General features: G+C 36.8%; 2 protein-coding genes across 12 annotated transcripts; one reads left to right on the plus strand and one right to left on the minus strand.

The window, feature by feature from the left end:
* Positions 1 to 25095, plus strand: LOC122574407 (bumetanide-sensitive sodium-(potassium)-chloride cotransporter). 5 transcript variants are annotated; one of them, XM_043741982.1, is made up of 19 exons: positions 1 to 129; positions 14538 to 14676; positions 16017 to 16077; positions 18078 to 18333; positions 18928 to 19181; positions 19367 to 19481; positions 19576 to 19907; positions 20196 to 20427; positions 20514 to 20635; positions 20734 to 20933; positions 21134 to 21281; positions 21490 to 21731; positions 21802 to 22010; positions 22153 to 22264; positions 22372 to 22475; positions 22848 to 22962; positions 23179 to 23324; positions 23472 to 23583; positions 23670 to 25095. In XM_043741982.1, the coding sequence occupies exons 2-19, from the start codon at positions 14573 to 14575 to the stop codon at positions 23803 to 23805; spliced, it is 3000 nt and encodes a 999-aa protein (XP_043597917.1). In that variant the 5' UTR covers positions 1 to 129; positions 14538 to 14572; the 3' UTR covers positions 23806 to 25095. The 5 variants fall into 5 exon arrangements, 4 of the variants coding, with proteins under 4 accessions (XP_043597917.1, XP_043597914.1, XP_043597915.1 ...); XM_043741979.1 differs by lacking the exon at positions 1 to 129 and adding an exon at positions 3488 to 4025; XM_043741980.1 differs by lacking the exon at positions 1 to 129 and adding an exon at positions 5613 to 5701.
* LOC122574417 (ATP-dependent (S)-NAD(P)H-hydrate dehydratase) lies at positions 24982 to 27016 on the minus strand. 7 transcript variants are annotated; one of them, XM_043742010.1, is made up of 4 exons: positions 26859 to 27016; positions 26688 to 26769; positions 25417 to 26399; positions 24982 to 25258 (listed from the first exon to the last, which is right to left on the minus strand). In XM_043742010.1, exons 3-4 carry the CDS (start codon positions 26355 to 26357, stop codon positions 25210 to 25212), a joined length of 990 nt encoding a protein of 329 aa, XP_043597945.1. In that variant the 5' UTR covers positions 26358 to 26399; positions 26688 to 26769; positions 26859 to 27016; the 3' UTR covers positions 24982 to 25209. The 7 variants fall into 7 exon arrangements, with proteins under 7 accessions (XP_043597945.1, XP_043597944.1, XP_043597942.1 ...); XM_043742009.1 differs by having other exon boundaries at positions 26652 to 26769; XM_043742007.1 differs by lacking the exon at positions 26688 to 26769.
* Positions 27017 to 27960: the final 944 nt, after the last annotated feature.

Below are 27960 nucleotides of genomic sequence, written 5' to 3' on the forward strand. Positions count from 1 at the left end.
TCTTATGTGCTACGGAACGTCGCGTTGTAACTCAGTTTTTCTTCAGTTTTCCTCAAAGTGATCGCTTCCCAGGAACTATGGTTGGCAATATGGGCCAGTTTCGACTAATTCTGAAACCAGTCCCGACAGGTGAGATTTAATATCGACGCGTTTCTCAAGTGAGCGCTACACTAAACATTATTTATAAACGTAGCCGAGGACTCTGTCGATGCAACACTCGTTGCGATACGAATTTAAACTGTCCGCGATATGAAAACTCGAATCTATTAAACTTTCTAACAATATCGTTGAAACAGTTTTATCGTATAAAATGTGTCAAGCTGAAGCGAGAAAATGTGTTTTATATTTTACTGGCATCCACGAGACGCAGTTAAATACGGTTTCATTACGGAGCATCAAGTTCCAGATGAAACTCGAATCAGTTCTAGATCGAGTAGGTTTCTGCCAGTTCCAAATTGAGTTTAATTTAAACGCGCGTTAAGATGCTTAAAACGCGTGCCATTATCTCATCTATTTGCGAAACCGTTTGTTAAATCGATCGTATTGTCACACGTACGGTCAAATATGTTCCTACGTTACAACAGCCGCTTTCTTATCTCTATAAATTATCGTTTTACAAACGCTTGAACAAATTCGAGCCTGTCGATTCACACGAGCGTTCTCTGTTTTTAACGTTACTCTTCTGAAATTTTCGAAAGGAACTTTGCCACCTTCTCGATCCGGTCGAATAACAAATTCCGAATCGAAAACATAGAACAACGTAATCTTACGTTTAAGGCTTCGTGTTCGAGAAAATGCAGGTTGAAGGCGTTTAGTTAAGTCTGGTATACGCGTATGATAAATTTCCAAATTTTCTTTCTCGGAAACAAAGCGTCTCGCGAAATGCGATATTCTACGTTCTCGGCACGTAGGATAGATTTTCACGCGTAGGGTGACCTCCGTGTCGTCTACTTTGCCCTGTCCAGCTTGGAATTATATATATTTATAGAATGTATACATTTTGCAAACTTTCTAACTTTCTTTCGACTCGGCCGATTGATTTAAAAGTCATAGCTAAAAACTTCTAAAATCGCGTGGTTTCACGTAACCAGGATTAACATTAGGAAAAAATTACTATCTTTTGCTCACGAATATATTTGCCTGTGAAATTAGTACGTACGTACAGTGACTAAATGCACACGTTTACGAAATTAATACGTTAATTAAAACAACAAGCGTAACGACATATCGTAAAAATTATTGCCGTTTGCACGGAAAAATTTTCCATCCAGAGGTTTTTCCCGGATGTGACAAATGCCTGACTGTGATGCAGTCAGCAATACCTTCAAGCGGATCAAGACGTGCGCTGGTAAACACGACGAACACGGCGCGTCCGTCTTTTATGAAAGAACAACCTAAACTCGCTATACCAAATTCCTTCTGCTTTATTTAGAATCCCCTCGAAAACGCATAAAACGAGCATAGCGCTTGGCCATGTGTACATAGAAACTTTAAACGCGTAACCGAGCATAAAGTTGAAGAGGCTTAAACATTTATCCGCAAGCTTGTCCCCGTTGCAATCGCTCGTCAAGTGCATCCCTCCGAACGAAAATATTTGCAACACAAATTTCTCGTCCGATTATTATTAATTAATTATTATTAATTATTATTAATTAATCCGCGATACATATCCACCACGAGTTCTTCTATCCAGGCGATTAATTCTCCTTGGACGTTGAACAAACGTTAACCTGCGATCTTGAAGCGTTTGGGCGAACTATCTCTTCTGTTGAGTTTATTTTTTCTAACAGCGAACAGGTCTTTGCCTCCAAATCGAACTTTCGCATTCCGACGAATTCAATGACTGTAACTACGCAAGATCGTTTAAAGAGGCAAAGGAAAAGTAATATAAAGAGGAAGCTCTAGCTACCATTTAAAACATAAGAAGGACATAGCGAAGAGAAAAGGCTAATTGCAAAACGTATACGAGACGAAGGACGAGATCTGAATCGTTTTCTCGGCTATTGAACCGATACAATCGCTTTCCCATCAACTAGGACCTTCGTTCACCTTTTATAACTATAAATACTAAATTCGTCGTTAATTAAATTTATAGACTCGCATTTACATTCATGAATTCCATTTACGAATGAGGTTAACGATCTCGAAATACTATAATATTTTTCTATGTAAATATGTAAAGGATCAGATTAGTGGGAAAGTTGTTCCATCGAAATACGAATTTCAACTTTGCCTTATTAACATTCTCCGACATCACAAAATATACCCAGTCGTCACGCTTTATGTACGCGCGTATCTCTTTCTGTATACTCGTTAAAGCTGACGATTACCGTTCGCCCGATGAAATTATCGCGTAGAAAAAGCTCTATTCGAAGGATTTCCGAAAATGTGTCAGCTTCAACGAGAAGATTCTGCGAACTCGAAAATTTCCTCCGCTCGATATCGCCCCACCTCGAACATCTCGAATCCGAAGAACCGAAGCAAATACGGAGCGCGTCGAGGGGAAACGGACATCTGTCTGTCTATCTATCGTTTCCTAAGGCACGAGCGCCAGAGGCAAATTTTTGGCATAGTGACCTCGCGTGCATTATGAATCATTCGCGAACCTACTCGGTGACAAACAACGCAACCAGTGGACTTCCTATTTCCGGCGCGGCTAATTTTAATGAGCACTCGCGGAATCGTAAGGATTCCTCCAGCGGGCAATTTCGCGTTACTGGCAACGCGTCAAACTTCCGCATATCCGGCCTTCGCGGTACCTACCCTCCGCGCGCTTAACATTTTCCGGATATTACCATTCGGCCTGATCGAACGAGTATTTCTGGCTTGTCTACAAACGCGTGCTCGTGATCTCCATTATACGGCAGGGTTGGAGGTTTCTGGGAAATTTAATCTCGATTAAATCGCGTCATCGAACGAAACTTTGCCTCTAATGTCCAGATTAACCGATGACACGAGAACGAGAATGGCACTCGTAATCGACGCGGTTATTTTTGCACGCTGTTATTATTATGTCAGAGTTACTTTATCGAATAACTTGTACGAAGAAGCAGAAAGAAACAACGCTGTGTTTTATTAACATCGATTTAAATAATAACGAATCGTTAGATAGAAACGACGATTCCCCTCTGTCCAAAGGAACGGTCGATCGTCGATGTTCGTTTCAACCGATCGCCGCATGAAAATCTTGTCCGTAACGCGGAATTTCCGATATTGACATCGACTCGCATAATTAGTCGTACGATATACATACTCTTTCGCGTTATTTACCGCATAACCAGCCAGTAATTATCGTCTGAGACAAAAAGAAGGTGTGAGATCTTACACTGTAATCTAATTGCCGTTCATGTTTCCAAGTAAACAGTGCAATGATCAAATAATTTTCCATTACACAACGCACGATCAAGCCTGTTGGTTGCAAGTAACGTAATAGTTACCGAACGAATCCATCGGCCTGGACGGTAACTTGCACGCGCGATGTTAGCGTTAAATAATTATACTCTGAATTGCGTTACCGCGGATTAATTACGTGTAATTGCAACGATGAATAAGTTTAATGAGCGAGATCGCAACCGATCGGAGACACGGCACCAAAGATACGTATCGTCAAGTCGTGGGAAACAAACATAAAGGATTAACGAGGATCGTATGACAAAGACAAAGAGCAGTTGACCGGAGAACTTGTGTAAAAAAAAAAACAGAAGAAAAAGAAGAACAGTTATCGTCGAGTGTGATCGAGGACAATACTTTTGACTTTCAAACGATAATAGACTAGTACGTATCAGTTTTAACCGGTAGAACAATCGACCGTTCTAACTTACGACATCTCTCGTTGTCCGGTAAATGTATTCGTGGCGACCGATGGAATCAGACAACTGGTTTTTAATTGGTGACGCGCGTAGCGACGATTGAACTCTACGAGGTTTGAGATGAGTCTACCCATTGACAAGTACGATAATTTACGGCTCACAATTTGGCAGCAGTCGAATCGACGGTGACTATCAAGAGATCGGTGTTCGTTTCAGGTGAATTTTCCACTTAATTTCTGTGTGCTTCGATGTTGCTTCGAAATGACTTTTGTTCATTTTTTAAACGCAAAATCCTTTTCGATAGATATATAAATCGATAAGTAAAGAGATAAAGACGAAACAGTTTGAATTATCGTATCATTTATAGTAATAAGGTTTCATTGGATTTCCCTATTATTCGCAGTTCTCCACTTAAAGCAGGAGACTTTTACGCTCGGCTAATTAAATTCGATCGCAGCAAGTAGTAACGCGCAGAAAGCAATTTGTAAATATTCAAGTTCGCTGAACTACAGTAACGGTACACGAATGTTATTAAAAGTTTACGAATGAACGACAGAATAAATTAGCGACGAAACGCAACACTTGTCACTTTCTTGCGCAGACGATACACTATAAATGTCAATTGTTTACTAAAAGGCTTAGACTGTCTTGCGTATACCTGATGCTCTTATCGTTTCTCGCATCTAACAACGATAACCTGTTTATCAATTTAGGATAATCTGTCCTATCTCATTTATGACGTACGAATTAAATAATCACGGAAGAAAGAATTATTCAAAGAACGATATTACGTATGGCGGACTATAATTTTTCTAATAACGTTATTTTCATATTATTTTATACAAAAATGGCATCGTTCTAGCATCTAACAACGATAACCTGTTTATCAATTTATGATAATCTGTCCTATCTCATTTATGACGTACGAATTAAATAATCACGGAAGAAATAATTATTCAAAGAACGATATTACGTATGGCGGACTACAATTTTTCTAATAACGTTATTTTTATATTATTTTATACAAAAATGGCATCGTTCTAGCATCTAACAACGATAACCTGTTTATCAATTTAGGATAATCTGTCCTATCTCATTTATGACGTACGAATTAAATAATCACGGAAGAAAGAATTATTCAAAGAACGATATTACGTATGGCGGACTACAATTTTTCTAATAACGTTATTTTTATATTATTTTATACAAAAATGGCAGTGACCTGTCGTAAACCATAATGTTCCTCACAGCCACGTTCGTCTCTCTATCTGTAATTTTTTAACGGAGTTATACTCGATTCTTTTAAAAAAGATCATAAACGTCTATGTTTATCGAAATGATTCGTGTACGTTTGTATAACCGCATTAGCTCCGATGACAAGGGGTCGGCAAAAGTTCAATAAATCGCGGCGCCGAGTAAAATTTCATCTCAACAAGTGTTTTGCTTTACCGCGATTCTACCCTCGCTTTATCGTCGCAGCGTGAATAATTCTTCATACGCGACAATGTCTAATTACTCCAAGCAATGGTCTAGCATTCTTGCAATTTATTCTTATTTCTGACAATAGTTTTAAGCAAGGCAAGGAATGGAGACGTTATAAATATGGTTGTTAACGACTTAAGTGATGAAGTCACGGCTAGTATATGCGAATCACTTGGCTAATAAAAAAATAAAAAGTTACTGGCATGTGCATCTTTGTGCAGAAATCGGTTCTGACCGGAAATATTCGGTTATTTTCTTTCTGCTTCGAGCCACGCTCTAACGTTCTCGTCCATCTTCCATCGTGTTAGTTGTACGGCTGTACGTACTTGAAACGTATCGCGCGAACGCGTCTATATCGATGCTTGCACGAATTTTACTTGATCTCTGTAGCTAGAAGATCGTTTATGACGGTACGTTACGTTTTCAAGAAAAAAGGGAACTCGGCCAAAAGTATCAAAAATATGCCAATTAGTGGCATTCGTTCTCCGAACGAAGTTAATCGTATCCTCTGAAGCAACTGTGCGATACTTGCAAGAGGCGAAGATCGTCGTGAAACGCAACGATCGTTGAAATAAAATTCTATTTTTAATCGCGACGATCGACACGCCGTTGATTTCATACAGTCGATTTTAATCGATTCGAACTTAATTCCTTTATAAGCGAAAGTTTCGTAAGATGAGTATAATAAACGTAGACGATAAATATCTGTAATTTTAAGGACCGACAGATTGTGCAACCGAAAGTTCAAAGAAGACAGAAATTTAATTAGCTAAGTGATCGACGTGTTAATTTCGATTATTTTGTAGTCACGTCGTGAAAAGAATTCTTTAATTTTATTAGCGATCATCGCTGGAAGATTACGACTTTTATAATAATAAATTATTCGATTCTTTATTCGTATCATTTATATAAGAATATCGGAATACGGGAAAGACGATGGCCGTCGAAGACCTCGCAAATTCTCCGTCAGACGATCAATTTGCGTTTTATTAGTCAATGAATTTTCCTACAACAATAACTTGGGATTCCCATCGTTGGAAAATGAAAGCGATAAAACAGTTATATAAAACTAATCGTTACGTAGAATCGAAGATGAAAAAACAGCTTATTAAGAAAAGTATCGATCGAAGAGTTAGTTTTGACAGACTTTCTGTCTATCAGTTTCAAAGAAAACCGAGGCGTTGCGTAATTGATTCGAACAGTAACATTCGAACGTTATGGCTACGTTCGAAATAGTTAAACGGTCGTAAAATATTAAACACTAGCTTCTGTACTTTAGACATTGCCTCTTGAAAATTCATTCTCGTGGAAGGTAATTTTGTCAAGAATCGTTTGACGTTGCTGAAAATTTCGCAGAGAGAATCTATCGGAACCTGAAATTTAAAGAGACACGAGATACGCAGAATTACATTTCATACCGGCTATTTAATAAAAGGTTCTTTTATTTATAAAGATACATTGGAATAAACGATAACAAAGCGTGACACACGTGACTGTGTATTATCATGGAAGGAAGTAAATCGACGCTATCAAACGATTAGCATAAGAAAACAAAACAAAGTGTTATCGAATGAAAACGAATTGCATTACTATCAGTCAGACATATCGCGAAACATATTGCGATAAGTCTAGTTTAGTAGATGTTTAACGCTGCCGAAATTCGCGAGATTGCCGTCCGGATGCGTTAGCCAAACAACGGTTTCCGGTCAAGTAGCCCGGACAATTTAGAAATCTACACCAGGGAAACTGGGTGTCAGGATGAACTAAAAAACTCGTGGAAAGATAATCGACGATCGGTCCTCTTCCATGATAAATAATTCTATTACGTTCATGTTTCTACTACGGTTCGATAACGTATCGCTTCAAGGTCGACTTAGAAGCGTGGGTGTGTCTCCTGTTAAGGCTCAACGTCACAATTTGCGTTCACAATGCTTCATCCTCCGTCTAGGATGTCTAGAAATTTATCGATTGAACGTAGAACCAGGTGTTTTATGGGTAAACAGCTTTATTCGACAAATAAATTCTGCTTTGTATCAAAATATCGTTGAGAACGAACAGGGGATGAAAGAAACGAACGCGTTTTAGATACGTTATCCTTTCCGTCATCCGCACCTCGAATATCATTCACCGTACACGTAGAAAACTAATAGATGTAAATTATAAAAGGTTTATTCGAAAATGTTTAAGATGTTTACTCTGTTTTAAGTTATGCCACTATCAACGCCAACACGCGATAACCTCGAAAGTTTTAAATGTTGTTTTTACGTTCAAACAACATCCTATGATATTTGAAAATGAACCCCCATAAATTTCACAAACAATATTCCATTCATCGCATCATATCTGACTTACGCTCGGAGCACGTATCACGAAACGATCCACGTATTTTAAACAACGCGCCAACAACAACGCGTCAACAACAACGCGTTTATCGAACTTTCGCCTAGTGCCTCTCCGTGTAATTAATATCCAGCATCTTTTTACGCAATCGAATCGATATATTTTATATCGCCAGTGGAGGTTTACGAAACACGGTTTACCAGCTAGCTAACTAATACCTGACAACTATACCGCGCACTTTTATGGAATTTAATATCCTTATTAGCATAAATAAATAATTGGAATTGGCGTAAAGATTTATTTCGCCCGTTAAATGTTGAAACAGCTACTTGACCTTGAATATCTAATTTTTATCTCTGTATACTAGGTGAATTTTGTATCTTCTCGCGTCTTTTAATTACCCTTAAACGCATAAAAATGCGCAGCCTACCGATAACTGGCCTCCTGCGTCCTAAAACGAACTTCAAATATAAGAATTGACGATATTTCTCTCATCTTAATAAATCCGACCTTACGATAGTATCGTATATAAGGAACAACCCTAGAAAGAAAGAGCGGGGTGAAAGGTTCGGATCAACGAAGACATTCGGCTCACGAAGAAGTACTTCAGTAGCACCCTCGAAAAATGTCAATCACTCCGCAATGCCCAAACAACCCTAAGCTGCCAGGGAAAAGAGAACCCTCTACGCGGTAAATCGAATCCCGACTCTCCACTTCCACTCCCTTCTGCTTTATCCTTGATCGGATGTGACACGAGCCTCATCCTTCCTGTCTTCATTTCGAGATTCTAGCGAAGTTCGGCGACGCCGATACAACGTTACTAATTGATACAGAATCGATTTCGAAGTATCGGGTCTTTGACTCGTTTGCCAATAAACCGAGTTTCTCCTTCTCCTTTCCGCGGGCGCGTTATTCTTTCGCGCGTTTGCGAAGCCGAAGCCCCCGCGTGTGAACACGCGTATGACGTGTGTTACACAGCGTCGTGGTGGCGTTGGTGTGTGTGTGTGCGCGCGCGCGCGCATGTGTGTATTTAAGTAGGTGTGCACGCGTGTGTTTGAAAGAATTTTATGGGGAAAGGGAAGCACGACGCATGCTTCCTTCCTTAATGTCGGCCGGCTCGAGGGATTCGAGTGTTGCACGGTGTGTTCAGTGGCTCGCGTTGGATCTCCGCTGATCGGTCTTACCGCCGCCGAGTGGATCGCGTGCGATCCGTGAATCGGTGGATCGTGTTCCTAGGCTCCCGTTTCGATCGCCAGCCTCGGCATCCCGTGAGTGACAATTCCGTTTTGCCATCCGTTTTCGAAAGGATACCCTTTCTCTCTTTTTTTTTCTCGTTCTATTTTCCTTTTTCTTCTTTTTTTCACGCGTTTCTGCCACAGATTTTGTGCACTGTGCTTTTGCATGCGATCGGATAGATCGACGAGTGTGCTGTGCTCTTTTGTTCGTTTCGTAAACCGTTTGGAACGTGTACGTTCAATTTTTTCATAGTGCACGGAGGAGAAATGGTGGAAGTTTGAACGCTGGGATGCTTCGTTCTTTTTTCTCTCTCGCGAATTTCGGCTTTATAGAACGTTGTCAAGTGAGAGGGATATCGCAGTTTTTTTTTGTAATTTTGAGTTTACGATCCATCGTAGATCTAACGTTATTAAGATATTTGAGAGATACCCGATATAGTGCCTCGCAACAGGGTGAAAATTGGCTGGAAAGTACGTAAAGGATGCGGCTTGTTCTTTATTCGTTCTTTGTACACGTGCAAATCTCTTATGGCTACGTGGACAGGTGTATGGTGCTCTTCTATTGCGACAGTTTCACGTAATTTATCGATAAGTAAAATGGCGTTGTTCGTCCGAGAGCGTATCTCTAGGTTTACATTCGAAGAAAGAATCGTCTACGTAATTAGACTTTTATAATTAATCCAAACACCGCGTAGTGTCTTTTTAAGATCGTAAAGTATAACGCAAATAAAAGAACAATCGAGCGTAAGAGGAACGTATCCAGTGAATACGTTAATCCCGAGTAGGAAAAATTATTTTGAAGAGCAGGAAAAAGAAATTCACCTATGATATTTAGGTTAATGCCATTTGACAAGTTAGTTTACGATTCCTAATAAATATTGAAATCTCCTTTGCGTTCGTTGATTTATTAACTCAGCTTAGCTCTTATCTCTTCTTACGATCAAACAATGTTACAGATTGCGTAAAATATAATTCCCGATTACTTTCACAGCGAAGAGGTTTACGTATTAGATGTTCTTACTGTGGGACAAGGTAACTTTGTGATGCTAATTTGAGCCATTTATGTACTCGGTTTGATTCTCGATAACTGTACACTGTAACAACGTGAATACGTTTTAAATGAAAGTGTCGCTTCCGTTTGTCGCGAATATTCTCAAACTCGTTGTATATCGCACGAGAAACGTAAGAAATTATTTCAATTGTTATCATTATTATTTTACGTTTGGTTTCACTTGACACATTACAGCGAAAACAATCGTCACGTTCGTTGGAATACAATTCTTCATTATCAAATCGTAATTCTACTTACTTTATATTCTAGTTATTATTCTATAAAATTGGTAATAGCAGTTTATAATTAATATTCTAGTAACAAGAACGAAATTACGAATTTCAATTAAAGCGAGCAACGTTGCTAAAATAAATATACTCCGTTCATTCGAATTTACACGGGGTTAGTTCGAACAGAATCCTTATACGCCCACGCGATCAGCGATACCGAAGTCGAACGAAAATTATGGCAGGAACGAAAATAGAACGATTTACCAAAGAAAAATAAGTCCATGTTACAGTGTTAATTCTTATTTCACGACGTTTCGTATACGAAAACACAACTTTGAAGTTGAGTTGCAGGCGTACGCACTTAAACCAAGACTCGAAACTAGTTGAGTTCGCTATAAACCCTCCGACGTGTCTGTATACAATGTATACAAGGTCGTACATACATAGAGAACGTAACGTAATCAAGAATTTTTTAGCGTAAACTGTTATCTGCGTGTTGCTAAACGCAGAGTTATGCTTTCGAATAAGAAATCTGACGAACTTTTTCCTTGCCACGGTATCCGTGAATTTTAACCCACATGTTAACTCCAGCCTCTTCAAATTTTAATTCCAGTTCTTCGTGTCTCTGTATTGCCGTAATTATATCTCTTCCTCGGATATGATTATCGTTATTATTTATATCATTGTCGTCTCCACGTTCTCTTCCATTTCTTCCATATTTTTAAATTCTTATCTCTGTATCTATATTCCGATGAAATTCGAAGAGGATCGGACAAATTTTACGAATATCATGATTTTCCATCAGTTCCATCTATCACAATCAGCCAAATTTCCGATCGGTTTTGGTTCTGGCTTGCTTAATTTTATTCAACTTGATGCTTGACATTCGAAAGCCAAGAAACTCCAGCATTTGTATTCGTCGAAAGAAACGTCTTCACACATAATACATACGTAAATTCGAAGCTTCAAAATTTTGATAGATTAGAATATCGACGAAAATAATAACGCGGATAGATCGAGTTTAGATATTTTTCAGTGAGAAATTTCACAACATTTTCACGTAGAAATATACAGCGAACTGTAGATGATATCGTTGCTACAGCCGAAGTTTGCCTTGAATTTCTGACTTGTTAAATAATGCTTTTGAACAGTGCGACACTATTTTTATCTGTCGTGCTAGTAATCACCAACAGTTTGCGAGACAAAACGATATGGTAAATTACGATTTCCTCGAGAAGACCTCGCACTGTTTTCGCGATATTATTTTCACGTATGATCGATCATATCGATGACTAATTATCGACGTTATCTTTTTTCAAATTTCATCAAGGGGTCGATCAAATCATCAGATCGGTGCGTAAGAAAACTTGTTTTTCTTCAAGTTCGAATTTATCGGATCAATATCATCCGTTAGAAATTTCCTATAAATGACACACTTATTAAAAATCCTAATCATTGCACTATTATTCCGATTGATTAGATGGCATTCCTTTCCAGACACTCGAGCTCAGCATTCCATTGTTTTGATAAGGATTGTGAAAACATCATGGAAAGGGATGATAAAGTCTCTTCGATCAACAACATCATTTAACGTTACGTTATTTTCGTTCACGCTTACTGATTTTACTCGATTATTCAGTTCGACTGCTGCGAATGAATTTGAATTGATCGGTCGATGCTATCGTTCCATCGAACTTGTGATAATTATAATATTTTATGGTACAGAAGATGGACGAAGGGAAGATTGTACAAAGAAAGCGAATTACGACGCAACGATACAGATTGTTTTCATGTTCCATTTGCGGTACAAAGAGTAGCACAATTGAAAAGTTGAAACGACAAGCAACATCGAGTTGTCGATCGAAAGAATTTTGTAAAGCGCAAAAACAATAGCCTAACAGTGTGTTGGAAGATCGATCGAATGATACTCTTGCAAAGATTAGGTTTGAAGATAATTCGCTATTATCTGTTGCATTTCATAAACTTACGTTGCAGTAGTATAGATATATATTTCATGGAACATGAAGGAACAACGGTAATGAAATTAAATTTAACGCAACGGGCCAGACATACATACAAATTATCCTTATTTTGAAATACGTTTTATTTCTCTATTCGTATTTGACGTTTGCGTTCACGATCACGGTCATGGGCATGAGCTGTTTGGCAAAATTCTAGATAGCAAGTTAGAAAACGGCAGCAAAAATGTGTCGAAAATTTATTTGCTTTGGCATCGCATCGCAACGCATCACACGATTCAAGGTAGATGTAAAAGACGCTTACTGAATATACGGAGATACAGAAACCATATGATACCGTGCAGTTATAACTGAGCGAAGCAACATAATTAATAGATGTTTTTAAATGGTAGATCAATTTGATATTAGGGATACGGCGTTCTTAAAAATTTCTCTCAGACGAAACCCGCGTGATAAATATCTCGTATCAAGACGAGTAACTAGCACTCGATACAGTAATTCTTTCAGTATTATCCAATTCAGAAATTATCCATGGTAATTTCAAATGACTCACCGTATGCGTCATCATATTTTGAGCTCGCTATCGTAATGAATAAAAATGTGCAAATGACGCGCAAAGATATGCGTTAAAAGTAGCGATAATGTTGCTTAATTATTCGCCTGCGACACTTGTGTTTCAATATATACAACAGGCTGCATGCCTGTTTCAAATAACTGAACTAATTACGAACGTTCTTTAAGCATTAACTTTTAAAAAAATTCAAGTGCCGTGTCGTTTGATAGCGTTTAATTATTTTCGAATGTCGATTTTACCTCGATCCTTCAGTTCGCGCAACTGACTTTCATTCGAACGTGGTTTCATCCCCTTTGGTTCTATATCTGTATATATTTAAAACTGTCAATGGAGCTGCATGGAGGAACATCGTGCTATTTGTAATCGTCTTTGTACGCGTCGATAAATCATTATAAAAGATTATCAGATTGGATTTTAACGATTCGACGATACCTCATCTAAACAGGACTTAGAAACGTGTGCTGGCGTTTATTGGCGCCAGCCTTGCGTTCTCAGGACAGTTTTCTGAAAACGTAGCGTCAATATTCTCGGTAGGGTCAGGATGAATGAAACTCGAGTTTAGCCATTCGCGAGGCGTTACGAATTCCGGGATCATGGCCAAATAGTTTCGAGAGAATTTCTCGCGACGACGCAACGACGAACGGAAGAGGCGAGGTATTTCGCGAGGGCTCGAACGCTTTCGCTCCCTCGAACTTGGAGGCAACGGATGCGGCTTTCTTCGAAAATCTATTTTTCCGTCGACCTCCGCGCACACGCGACTCCACTTTCTGCCTCTCTGACTTGACGATCTTCAAAAATACGCGAAGGCTACAAGGATGAGCGGGTAAACAGGCGGCGGAACCAGCGAGTATGCGCGCACCGTCCTGTTTCTGTTTTTTCGTCTCTTTCATTATCTCAGGAGAAAAGCGAGCTGGTAGATTTGAATAATGGATGATGAGGAGAAACGGTGAATCACGAGTTCTTCGACTCTGACTGATACGTTTTTGCGATTTCTGGTTGATCGATGGCGACGCTTGGAACGCGCGGAGCGCTGAACTTCTTCGACCCTTTCACATTTTCCATCTTCAGAAAGATAAAAATGGCCGTAGTATATAATGTTGAAACGATCGTTCTTCGTTTAATATGGATACGTAGATTTTCACAGAGCTATAATCTTGCAAATTTTCGCGTTAATGTTCGTCGGACGTTAAACAGGAAGTACGATAATGCTAGGATTTTCTCAAAGAATCATGCCAATTAGAAAATACTTTTCACGGTATTCGTATTGCATGAATTTGCACGTAGTTGGTCGACGCCGCAGAATAAAACGCTCTTTTGATTTTTCACGTCTCCTGAAAACTCCATTGATATTGATTCACGGTAGCGAGTAAGGGTCAAATTCGACGATTCGACGAAACGCGAATTCCTTTCAAACGATTAAGTTGATCCGCTAAGTGCACGCGCTACGCTACTGTTACAGGAACATTTCGATTTTGCTAATTTCCTATTTCCGGGAATGATAATAAACTTATCGTCGCACGCTCGCTCTTTGGCACATTTATCATGACAATTTGCCAAATATTTTAGATTTCACAGGTGATCATATTTTCGTCACTCAAACGACACACGCACTCGGTTACAATTCTACTGGCATTGTCCCAGCAATCTGACAAATCTTTTATTAGATTTGTACAGAATGTACATCAACGGCGTAAATTACGTAACACAAAATGATCACGATCTCGGTCAATTTGTCAAACATCTTTCTCACCTTTATCTGCGTCTATTGTGCGATACAAGCATCTCGTTATAAAGGCTTATAATTGAAACTAAAAGCGCTTTTTCCTTATCATTGCAGATTCAACCAGACGCAGTTGATTTTTACTTAAAACTATGGATGATGAGGTGATTAGTGGAGGCCAAAATAACAAGAGATCACCAATGACCCTAAACGTTAGCGGGTTGTGGGACGTGGTGCCGCGATTGGATCATTACAGGTATGTGTATGTGTGTGTGCGCGCGTGCGAAACTATACTGTAAAAATAATACCTGTATGCGTTTATTCGAAGAAACCGAGGAAAAGGATTATAACATGGAATATAAAAATAAATCCTCGAGAATTCTGAAACGATGCACAGTGACCCGTTGAAAATAACGTTACGCGTTTAGAACCGACTTTAAATTAAAGGATGCAGTGCGAACGTTCTTTGTCCGACAGGCGACAATTTATTGTAATTTTACCATTATTATTGCCCCAGCGAGAAAAAGTTATTTCCATGTTTCACAATAACCTTTATTTATTTTTTCTGTTTCACGTTTAAGAGATTAATGATTTTCCGATACTTTGTTGACGAAACGAAACAGTTAATTTCTCAATATCGGTCGGAGGAACGTATCTCCTATCTAATTAGCTATTTCTTGCAACGTTATTTAAAGGCTCGTTTCCTCTAAACGAGGAAATAATTTGCTTTTTCCTTTTTTTTTTTTTTTTTTTTAGCGACACAATAAAATTACTTAGTTATCCCCCTATCGTTAAATTCGTTCTTTTGCGGATAATAAAAATCATTGGGCATATTTAATTCATAGTTTTCAAAGATCTGGCCGTTATTCTCTACGGAGTAAAAATCTCATTCGAACAAAGATTCTATAATTCAGATTATTTCCGTAACAAATTAAAGTATGTCGTTCTTCCTATCAAATGTTCATCTTCAAAAATTAAACAATAATATGCTTTCAACAAGGTTGGAACTCTCGCTGTCTATTTTAGTATCACTTACTACGTACTTGCCTCCTACGTGCTTTCCTCTCAGTTGCGACAAATTTTTTCCCTGAGATCGATTTCCTCGCGTAGCATTTGTCCTTAATGTCTTTGAAAGTTGACAGAAAGTGTACGACCACCGAGTAGTGGATATCTCGGATCTTCTGTAATTTCTTTCTATGGCAGTCTTGCAACCACAACTATAATTTGTAACTCTTGTTAAATTAAATCTTAAACGCTTGCGATAAAACAATGGATATACTTCTGGAAGTAAGTCAACTCGTTTGAACTATTAGCCTACAAAAATATCCACATATTTGGTATTATAATAAAACGCAAGAGATAAAGGTACTTTTCACATCGTACGGTATATTACACGCTACTAATAATACACGGGACAACTTGCTAATTATTCCACGATTTTACGGATACTGTTCCCAACTTCGTGAAAAATTCTCCTGCCGAACATTACCTAATTGTCCATTCCTCAAATCGTCCAACAGTTTATCCCAACTTAATTAGCCGCTATAGACTCACTAATACCATTACCGAAATTCACAGGCACGTTTCTGTTTGTAGATTGAGTCGTCGTGCTAAGAGGCCATCGCTGAGCACCCTGCACGAAGGAAATCTTATAAAGGTAAGATTGCCACACCCTGTAGACATTTGTCGTACTACCCCTCGTTTCTAATATCATCGAATGCATCGAAAAATATCTCCTAATTGTCGAGGTTCTCGTAACCGTGCGTTAATTATTTTTTCATTCGTAGAATAGAATACATTCGATGATAATGTATCTCATCGATCGCACGAGAATTCCGCGGCAAATGATCTGCAGTTTCCAAAGTATCATAACGGGAAGACGGAGTCATTATTGAACGCGAACATAAAATTCTATAAATTTGATCTGGCGACAGATTCGTCCATTTTTCCGTTCCTCTTTCGTGTCAGAATTATTCTTTGTAATATATTTCCATCATCTGTTGTTTGTTTCCAAGTAACGTAAAACGCTGTATTATTAAATTGCATACACGTCAACGCTATTAACGACGGTTGCTACAAATATTATAATAGAAAACGCTTTAACGCAATGTGAATAAAGGGGATGAAATAGTATGGTCGGCTTCGTGTTTCGACATAATCGAAAATACGTAAATTTATACACGTCGGTCAAGTGTTAACAACGCGTGCAGGAATATAGGTCACGTATCCCATTTGCAAATGTGCGAATGAAACGCGCGACAGAGAAGGGATTAGAAATGCAAATGTAACAACACTCGTTTGATACATATACGTGCAATTCTTCGTAGAAAACGAGTATTTTTCATTGATGACTCACAATCGGTTTAAAGAATCGTCGTGTTCCTTAAAAGACTCGAACTATTGATGAACTATTTTCTCGTACTGCTCCGCTTCTCATTTGCATTTCCATTATACACTTAAGATAAAATTCCTGTTCGGTGCTCACTAACGAACAGGATAAAGGTATTTTCAACGCGAGGAGAGTTAATTGCGAAATATTATACGAGACACTCCAAATTCTTAGATTGACGTACTGTTTTCGAGGAAATGAAACAAACGTTGCATAACGCGTGCGTTAGAAGTGATGAAGCTAATCTCAACTCGTTCGTCGTAGAGTCAAATAACACCCGGAGGAGCTGCCTTCCTCGGCAAGGACGATCGAACTCATAACGAGAGGCGCGAGGGAGACAGTATATTAAGTTTACACAGCAGTAAATACCAGCTGCGAGAGAAATTAGAAAAGATATCAATCTTGAAATCCCCGCCGTTCTCGAAGGTCATTGCAATAGGTTCGATAATGAAACGCGACATAATTCGTTTATCCGATTATTATTTATCCATATTTTTCTTCAGCAAATTATTAAGAGATTATTATTTTTCGGGTACAAAGATACATTCATAGACTAACAAAATTTCTCTTATTTATCTCTTTTAAACGCTATAGCAAATTGTACGCAATTGTCGGTATCCTCTTCGTCCGTGTAGAACTACTCTCAGCTCTCTGAACTCTCTGAACTCTCGAAACATTATCAAGATCGGTCTCTGTATTGCCAAATCCTCTTGCGAAGACTATCGCATACGTCGCAATCTTCAAAGATAAACAACGATCACATACGTACAGATTATCACGTTGTCCATCCATCTCAATATTGTATTGCATAAACATCGCGGGCATATTATTGTGTTACTAAAGCCGAATTTACACTGTTCCCTCAAAGTGAAACAATGTAAATTCGACTTGTGTAAACGAGACGTCAACTACGCTTATTTATTCGTAATTTCTTCGAATTCGACTGCAACATTTTAGGAGCATATTTTCCAAGTGTTGTACCATTGATTTATCAAAAAAAAAAAAAAAAAAAGAAAAAAACAATCGATTTTTCAGTCTTGTTACACGAGAATCCCTCTTTAACTGATTTAAATTTGGGAGAAGTAACATGCAAGTCCTAAAATGTACGAATTACAAATTAGTTAATTATTTAATATTTGGAAATATTCATTGAACTTCGTTGAATATGATATCTCGATGAAATTATGTGCGATTAGAATTTTATAGAAAAGAATGACACCTCGTATACACCGATTTAGGCAATAGAGAGATGAATTTGGAAATTTCAGGAGCCGAATATAGAGGCTGGTCAAATCGGAGTAACTCAGCAAGGACACACGGGAATAAAACTAGGATGGATCCAGGGTGTCCTCATACCATGTCTGCTCAATATATGGGGTGTAATGCTTTTCCTGCGACTGTCATGGGTAGTAGCACAGGCGGGCATACTGCAGAGCATCATCATAATCGGAATATCGGCAGCTGTCTGCGTCATCACAACGCTTAGCCTGAGCGCAATTAGTACTAATGGGGAAGTAAAGGGAGGTGTGTTACGGGTCCCCCGTTCTTTCTCGTCCTCTTTTTTTCCTTTTTCCAAGGAGTGGTGCCATGTACTTTGTAGTCGTTACATTCGCCTCGCCAGAGTCGCACATTGACAATTGGTTTTTCCACGAAGTGGAAAGTCGTCCTTGAAAAATAACCGCGCAATATCCTAGTTGCAACGATTTGCCTATAAAAATGCAAATATGTACATTATGAGAAATTTCCCACCGATAGATCTCTCTCTGTTCTAATATTTGTCTTATCCACCTTTATGGAATACCGTTCCGATCTTATTAGAACTGGCAGAATTCTAATACGAGCCATCATTTTTAAATTTATACGTTTAAAGAAACTAGATTTTTAATATTTAAATCAATGTCGAAATTTTTCGTATGTAACGTGCTTTAAATCTTAATTCGATGATCTTCGCGTAAAAACTCTCAGGAGAAACTTCTTTCCTCCTCACGAATTTCATTTACCCCCTTCCCCCCCCCCCCCACACACGCATTTACTTCCATAGAAACGAAAGAAAATCCTATTACTATATTTCTAAATAAATCGTTAAGTTCAATGACGTATAAGTTGAAATTTCTATAGGTGGTATATATTTCATCATATCACGGACTCTGGGAGCGGAATTTGGAGCCTCGGTAGGAATCGTTTTTGCATTTGCAAATGCAGTTTCGGCATCGATGAATACCATTGGTTTCTGCGACTCCCTGAACGATTTGTTACGAGAGCATAACATGCAAATCATTGACAATGGGGTAAACGACGTTCGAATCGTTGGAATAATCGCGTTGATCGTTATGATCATGATTTGCGCGATTGGAATGGAATGGGAGTCAAAGGTATTTATTTTATGTATCTCAATCGCGATAGAAAAATTAATCGTTTTCGTCGTTGTGTCGTACAAGTCCGTGTTTCGCTTTGCTGTATTACACTCTTCGTTGCTTTACCGTAATAAATAGTTTAATGCTTGTAACTTCCAAATATTTTTTCTTTTTAAGATGTTTGATAAAGCGAGTTCTTTCAGGCTCAAAACTTCCTTATAGCCATCATCATCGCAGCTATTTTCGATTTTCTGATCGGTACTATCATAGGACCTAAGAACACGACGCAAGAAGCATATGGATTTCTCGGATTTTCCTGTACGTCGAATACGATTACTTTATAGAGTGTATATTACACAAAAACCTATTTATACATTGTTATCTCTAAACGAATGGTTTCTTAAATTCTCAGCTGAAGTATTCATGAACAACCTGGGCCCGGATTATCGTTTTTCCGAGAACAGCAACCAAACGTTCTTCTCCGTGTTCGCCATTTTCTTTCCATCTGTAACGGGAATTCAAGCTGGCGCCAATATCTCCGGCGATTTAAAGGATCCAGCGAGCAGCATACCGATCGGAACGCTTCTTGCGTTGCTAATCTCGATGCTCAGTTATGTCACTTTTGTCTTCTTCGCTGGTGGAGCGGCCCTAAGGGATGCCAGTGGGCTTGTCAGTGCAAATGATACCATCGTAAACTGCATTCCGAACGTCAACTGCACTTACGGATTACACAACAGTTACTCGGTACGGAATTCCAGTGAAACTATTTAAAACACATTAACATTAATCGAATATTAATCGAATATTAAAATCAAAACTATATGGAGAAAGAAATTAAAATGAAATCCGACTAAAATGAAAGTTGGAAAAATTGCTATCGTCTATCTGTTTAAATTACGAATTTATCACTCGGCTGACTTTAGTTTGAAGTTTCGTATTTCTTAAATAGATCGCAGGGTGAGCCGATTATTATTTTTCTAAGAACTTCCAGCGAATAAATTTACAGTCTGGTTTTACATTCTTTGCTCGCAGGTGATGCAACTTATGTCGGTATGGGGTCCGTTGATCTACGCCGGCTGTTTCGCGGCAACCCTCTCTACAGCGCTGACAAACTTGCTATCGGTACCACGATTGATACAGGCGCTGGGACAAGACAGAATTTATCCCGGTTTGATTTACTTTAGCAAAAGTTACGGGAAACACGGTGAACCTTATCGTGGCTACGTGCTCACGTTCTTCGTAGCAGCGTTGTTCCTCCTGATAGGTATCGACAAATTTGCAACTACCGATATTAGACTTGCAACTTTTAAATAAAAATAGCAAAGTAATACAAATTATCTCAATTTTCAGCAAACTTGAACGTGGTCGCGCCTCTAATCTCAAACTTTTATCTGGCATCGTACGCGTTAATTAATTTTTGCACCTTTCACGCGGCGCTTATTCGGCCGCTCGGATGGCGACCCACATTCAGGGTGAGTAACCAAAGTAAAAAGATATTTTACGAGCACATCTTGAACAATCAGTGGCGTTCAAACAAGGAGGGAAATTCAGTGAAGCTTCTTTTTTACAGTATTACAACACCTGGTTGTCTTTGTTCGGTTTTATTACATGTGTGTCCATAATGTTCCTCATTGATTGGGTGACTTCGCTGGTCACGTTTGTCATCATCTTCGCATTGTATCTGATAGTGGTGTATCGGAAACCAGACGTGAATTGGGGTAGCAGCACGCAAGCACAAACCTACAAGACTGCGCTTTCTATCGTTTATCGGTAAGAATATTATTATAATTCCATTATTTTTCTTGAGCTACTCAAATTCAAATATGTACCATGCACGCGATGTTACCATTTCGTATAGACACGTTTAAAGTGCGCTATTTACCAATTTTATCTGACGTCGTACTTTCTATTTTCAACTCCCTCGCGATATAACATAATTCTCAAATGTACGTTCAAATTAAATGTTACAGATTGAATTCTATCGACGAACATGTCAAAAATTATGCTCCACAAATTTTGGCACTGAGCGGAGCTCCTGGCGCCAGACCAGCGTTACTGCATCTGGCAAATCTCATCACGAAAAACCATTCGCTACTGATTTCCTGTGAAATACACCCAGTACGTAGTCCAAATAAGTGGATTTAGGCACTTTAACTTTCAAACATTCCTAAAATACTGCGTTTCCGATTAGTCGTTGTAACCACATTTTTTCAACCAGTTATTTTCTGATGATACTTTTATCTTCTACTGTCATACTAGTGTCGAGAATCTAACTTGGATTTTCAAACACCCAAGGTTAACAAAAACGACTTTCATCTCTTTCCAGACTCGTTTATCGTACCGTTTACGATCGATGCGACTGAGAAACGGTTACGCATGGTTACACCAACAACGTATAAAGTCGTTCTACCATGTAGTGGAGGATTTAAGCTTCGAGCGGGGTGCATCAGCTTTGATGCAAGCAACAGGTGTCGGCAAGCTGGCACCGAACGTTGTTTTAATGGGTTACAAAACACACTGGTCAACGTGTAACCACAAGGATCTGCAAGAATATTTCAATGTTCTTCAGTAAGTTAGATAGCGTTTATCACGGTGTTCACGATAATGAGAATATAACGGAACCTTGTACCGTTTCTAGTAACGCATTCGATCAGAAGTTAGCGGTAGCGATGTTACGAATTGCGGAGGGCTTAGATTGTTCGGAAGTTGCAACCGCGAATGGGGATGACGAACATGGTGTTTTAGCGCAAAGTAGCTACGATTTGACTGGAAGCACTTTGATGCACGTGGATAGCAATTTGTCAATGTCCAGCCAAATCCCAAGAGTGCAAAGCGTGCCAACAATAGGTATCTATGAGTTTGATTGATTAGGTTATCATTAGATTTGTTAAAAAATCTTTCTTCCTTTTCCTTAGCTACTTTTATCATGATGTTTAGAAGCGTTTTTCATTTGAAATTTATTATACCGATCGATATAATTTTGTTTCAGGGACGCAATTCGTGCCGATAGACGCTCCACAAATTGTTAGAGATTCGCCTACTCACGGAAGTGCTCGTGACCATTTGAAGAACAAACGAAAACACGCGATAGAAAAATTAATGTAGGTGAAAAATTAATTTCAATGAGCATCTGCAGACGTTACGTCTGTATTTTTGATAATTGTGTTAATCAGAAAATGTTATTTTACATTTTAAATTACCTCTACAGGGAGAAACGGCACGCAATGATACCGGTTCCTGAACGCTTAGCGATTTTCCAAAGAAAGCACAAGAATGGTACGATCGACGTGTGGTGGTTGTACGACGACGGAGGTAATTCACAAAATGTTTACATGTGTCTGCAAATAATATCACTAATCAATACATCTATCTGATCGTATTTAATTAGCCTATATTTAATTAACCCATATGATATAGATATCTTTCTATTTCATCTAAATGATTTAATCAACAAATACCTTTGACTTATCACAGCAGATAAATGAATGAGACTAATATTAATTTTCGAATAATTAGTCTTCTGATAATTTCGCAGTATCAAAAACGTATTAAAAACGTGTCGCTTTTGTATCCGATGCCTTTGACAAAAATCTTCAATGAACCACGTTACTTGCTCTAAAATATTTACTTAACTTCTCAATTAGGTGTACTCATTTTTAAGTGGTAGACATTTTTATTCAACAGGTTTGACGATTCTTCTTCCGTATATAATCAGTACACGCTCAAATTGGGAGCATTGTAAAATGCGAATTTTCGCATTGGCAAATCATAAACAAGATATAGTGGCCCAAGAGAAGGAGTAAGTTAAATGTCCAAAACAAGTATGATTCGATTTAGATTTTATATACTTATAATCGTATAAACTTATATACTTATACGTATAATCGAGTAGATTAAATACAACTGATTTTTTGTTCGTATCTTCAACAAAAAGAAAAAAAATTTCTTAATTAAAAATAACTTTAATTGGAAATAATCCATGTGGTTATCGATCATGTATATTAATAATTTACAGAATGGCCGAGATAATGGCAAAATTCAGGATAAGATATACCAGTTTGAAAATGGTAGACGACATAAGCGTTCAACCAAAGCAAGAAACGTTAGATTTCTTCGATAAACTTATATCTGACTTCCGAAAAAACGAGCCTGACGATACAGGTACTTTACCAGATTACATATACATATCTATCCTATTTGAAAAAAGATCATTTATTTATTATGAAGCAAATGTATCAGTATGATAATATTTCAAACGTCAATAATTATCAGACTACTTGAAATGATAATTTCAATATCTCGTTGCAGAATGTTGTGTAACAGAAATTGAACTTCAGTCTTTGAAAGATAAGACGTACCGACAACTCAGACTGCGAGAATTATTATTGGAGAATTCCAGTCAATCCACGTTGGTCGTAATGTAAGTGCATGTTTTACTAGACGACTTACAAAATTAATAAACAAACAAACAAGTAATTATTTACAAATGAACTTGTTAAATTGCAGGTCGTTGCCAATGCCAAGAAAGGGAGCGGTTTCAGCCCCACTTTACATGGCATGGCTGGAAGCTTTAACTAAGGATATGCCACCAACGCTCTTGATACGCGGAAATCATACTTCTGTCTTAACGTTTTACTCGTAGTTCACCGACATTATTCTTAAACAATAATATAATTTTAGTATCTAGATGAATTTACGTTGAATAACATCATGAAAACGTCTACGCAATTAGCAAAGACATCTTCTGATGTGGACAGACAGTATTCGGTATATTCATGCCAAAAGTTATATAGATACTACGATCTGTTTTCGTTTTTATACAGTATTCATTAAACGTCAAGCCCGGTGGTACTTGCTGACGAGATTATTTTAACGTAGAAATGAAAGACAACAATATATGGGACTATCAATAAATAATAGCCTCATAACTTTGATACTTATAGGACTCTAGGACGCGCTAATGAAGAAATATACACTACAACTATTCTTAGAATGTATTGTACTTTGAAGCGTGGAGATGTTTTATTTAGTTAGCGATCAATGACTTTTATATGATAATAAACACGATTATCTTTAACATATAATACAGTAGACAGATAAAGTAGAATTTAAATTTTCATTGAATACGATGGACTTCTTAAACATGCATTGAACTTAATGACGTATAACTAAATAATTTAATAATAGTATGACGTACTTCGTATGTTAACGTCTTTTTAACTGATCTAAATGTATAGTATTATACTTAAGAAACGAAGGAGGAGATATTTCTTACTTCTCATCAGTAATATATTTTTTCATTATAGAACTATGTACCTACTTAAGAAAATTCTTGTTACTGAAATTCTTGATTCCATAGAAAACTTATATAAATGCTTAAAGATACGATTCACTTGTTTTTACAAAAGTATTCTTTATTTTAAATAACACGATACTTAATAATACAGTACTTAACTATTATTGATCATTAATTATTATCGTTATTACTGATGCTCGAATAGGAAATATTCTTTTTGTTTTCATATAACTTTTAGTTATGTATAAACAAAGTACAGAACAAAACTTAATTGTGAATTGTTTTAAATCACGCCTCATGGATTATTTAGTTGACACTAAAATAATGTAAACAATTTTCAGTACTGAACAAGTTATTATTACACTTCATTCTTTAATTTCTAAATTAAATCAACGATTCATTTTGTAAACATAAATTCGATAATTTTTCTGTATAAACTTGTAAATGAAAATTTGTTCACAGTAAAATATTGCTGAAATGCACCATTTGTAAATATAAAGATAACTAAGAAAAGAAGAACAATTAGTAGAATTAAGTCTATGAAAGCTTATAAAATGTTTTATTTATTTTGTAATGCATTTAATGACATTAAAAAGATCTATCATTAGTTATAATAAATTCATGGTGATTTTTGCATTCCTGAATTTATATAATTTTCCTTTCTAATGTTATCACTTTATGATTTAATAAAAATCAAATATATACTAAATTTTTATGTACAATGAAAAATTATGGAATTATAAATATAATTCAGGAATCAGTGCTTCGTGTTCGACTTCTCCCATTGAATGAAGATGTTCTATAATCAATATCAATATTATTATCAATTATTATTAACTGATCTATACAACATATACATAAAGATTTTATATTTAAAACTTTTAAAGAAAAAACAATTTTGTTTCATACAAAAATATTTTACATCAGAATTATAATCATTTTAGCTAAGTAGCTCACTTGTTACAATGAGTTTCAAAAATTCTAGCAAAAACTGGCTGTATTTGTTCCAATATATCACATGTTAGCATTCCCCTTTGCTTTATCTTATATGCAGATGCATTGCATTCTCTTACTAATCTAGATGCAGCATAACTCGCAGCTATTGGAGGTGACAAAGCACTTTCACTACTTCCTGCGCAAATAGCCCACCACCAAAATACAGCTAACGCGCCAGATAGTAAGTCTCCTTGACCTCCGCATCTTCTCCCAGAACCTGCTAGTCCACATGACACAGCTTCTGTACCTTTATGTCCATCTGCAATTACATCCTTCGCTCCTTTGTGCAGAATTACTACATTTTTGCCAAATGCATCTGCTAAATGTTTAACATCGTTAGCTTTAACCATTGGTGTAGGTTGAACATTTTTGTCCAGTACTCCTTTAACAAGACGACTGAATTCCATTGCATTAGGAGTAAGAATTACACCTGGATACTCTTTTATAATATCAGGCTTTTGGCTAATTAGAAATAATCCATCTGCATCAATTACTAGTGGCTTTTTCATATCACGGCAAATTGAAATTAATTCAACAATTGTTTTAAATATTTTATCATCTCTGCCAAGACCTGGTCCAATAACGATTACATGCAAACGATCAAGCCATGGTCTTACTTGTTTAATCGCATCATATTGATCTAAAACTGGGTGAACAATAGGTTCCGGGCTAAATGATTTCAAAGGAATGCTTGCGTCTTTCACACAAAATATGTGCACTAAGTCACATCCAGTACGAAGTGCACTCATTGCTGCATAATATGGGGCACCAGTATATTCGATACTACCACCAAATATTCCAATTCTACCATCTTGTCCTTTATATTTGGTATTATTCAGATTTGGAATTATTTTTCTTATACCTTTTAACATACGTTCATCAACTGACACTGATGTAGCCATAGTGGAAACTAATGGGCACTTGACTAAATTCCTGTAGGCAAACTGCAAAATACCAAGAGCCATTCCTCAATTTAAGAGGTTAATCTTAATAGTAACTTTCCTCTTACAGATGATATACATAATGATTGATGCGAACCTTTCCTAACATATATATCTTATTATTTGTTGCAAAATACATATTTTTCAGTAACAGTTGTATATGTAATATATATATATATATATATGATAACAATGATGTATATAAATAAATATATTATTAAGATAAAAGAGATAAATACTAAAATACAATAATACCTGCGATGTTCTTAATATCTAATTGACAATACATACTGTTTTTGTGTAGCAATTATTAATTGAGTAGAAATCGAACAATAACACAGAAACACATGATATGATAAAAAGTATTGATAACCTAAAAAAGTAGATTGTACTACTTTATTTGTATGAAACTGCGCATGTTTTTTATGTTTTTATGCCTAAAATACTGATTTAATAATTTACCTAAACACCTTTTGAATTTGTTTTGTTACATAGAAAAAGCAGGATAACAAAAACTGAAAATTTTTAAGCAAAATGGTACGAAAGTATTAACAAGTGTACAATTGAAAACTTTAAAAAACAATTGTCACTTCGATATCGGCCATTAACTGTTTGAGACATTATGAAGATTCGTATGTTCATTTATAAATAGGGATTAAAGATTACGAGAATGAATAAAATTGATAAATTACGTCCGTACATAAAATAATACACACACATATGTATATATGTAGCTATGTTAGATGTTTATCGAAAATTATTATTCCATACGAATATTTTAAGTATATTGTCTTTTCTTCATTCGTTTTCCTTTAAACATTCAAATGCCTAAATCATACTTCGGCAACTTTCGTTTTACAATAAATTTTAATATACAATTCCTTGAATATACCATCAATTTGTTAACGCAGCCCCTTTTGTAAAATACAAAAATGTGTTTATTTATGATATACATACAAATTATAAGTATTTTATAAGCTGACAAGATATAGTTCCTAATATTTACAATATTATGAAATTTTAGTTAATTTTATCCACAGAAAGAACGAAAAATACACATAGCCTTTATTTTCATACTACAAACTAAATCTTGCACCTAATGATACAGTACATTTTTATTACATTGCTAATAAAATGTGTTATGTAAAATATATATGTATGTATGTATATAAGGAATCATATTAATGAAACATTTGAATTCATACTGTACAGTTAAACCTTGATATTGCACACACAATTAATACGTCACCAAATAGTAGTACTCGCTATACGAGTAGTGTATTCTAAAATTCACATGGTCTCCGTCCATTCATGGTTTTGCACTGTCAATGAATGACTATGTTCCAATCGTTATTCGTATTTTCAAAGGTTCGAGCAATAGTAGGATAATAAGTTCATTCGAAAAAAGACTACTTTTCTGAATAAATATTTATAATGAAACTAGCTACTCTCGATTACTCTTTATGTTTCAAACTTAATCATAATACTTCAACATTTCACGTTTTGTTAATAATTATTAATGATGTTTAGATGGCAATAATTTTGAAGGAACCATTAATAACTG

This window comes from Bombus pyrosoma, linkage group LG13 (genome assembly GCF_014825855.1).
Source record: "Bombus pyrosoma isolate SC7728 linkage group LG13, ASM1482585v1, whole genome shotgun sequence".
In the NCBI taxonomy this organism is placed as follows: Eukaryota; Metazoa; Arthropoda; class Insecta; order Hymenoptera; family Apidae; genus Bombus; species Bombus pyrosoma.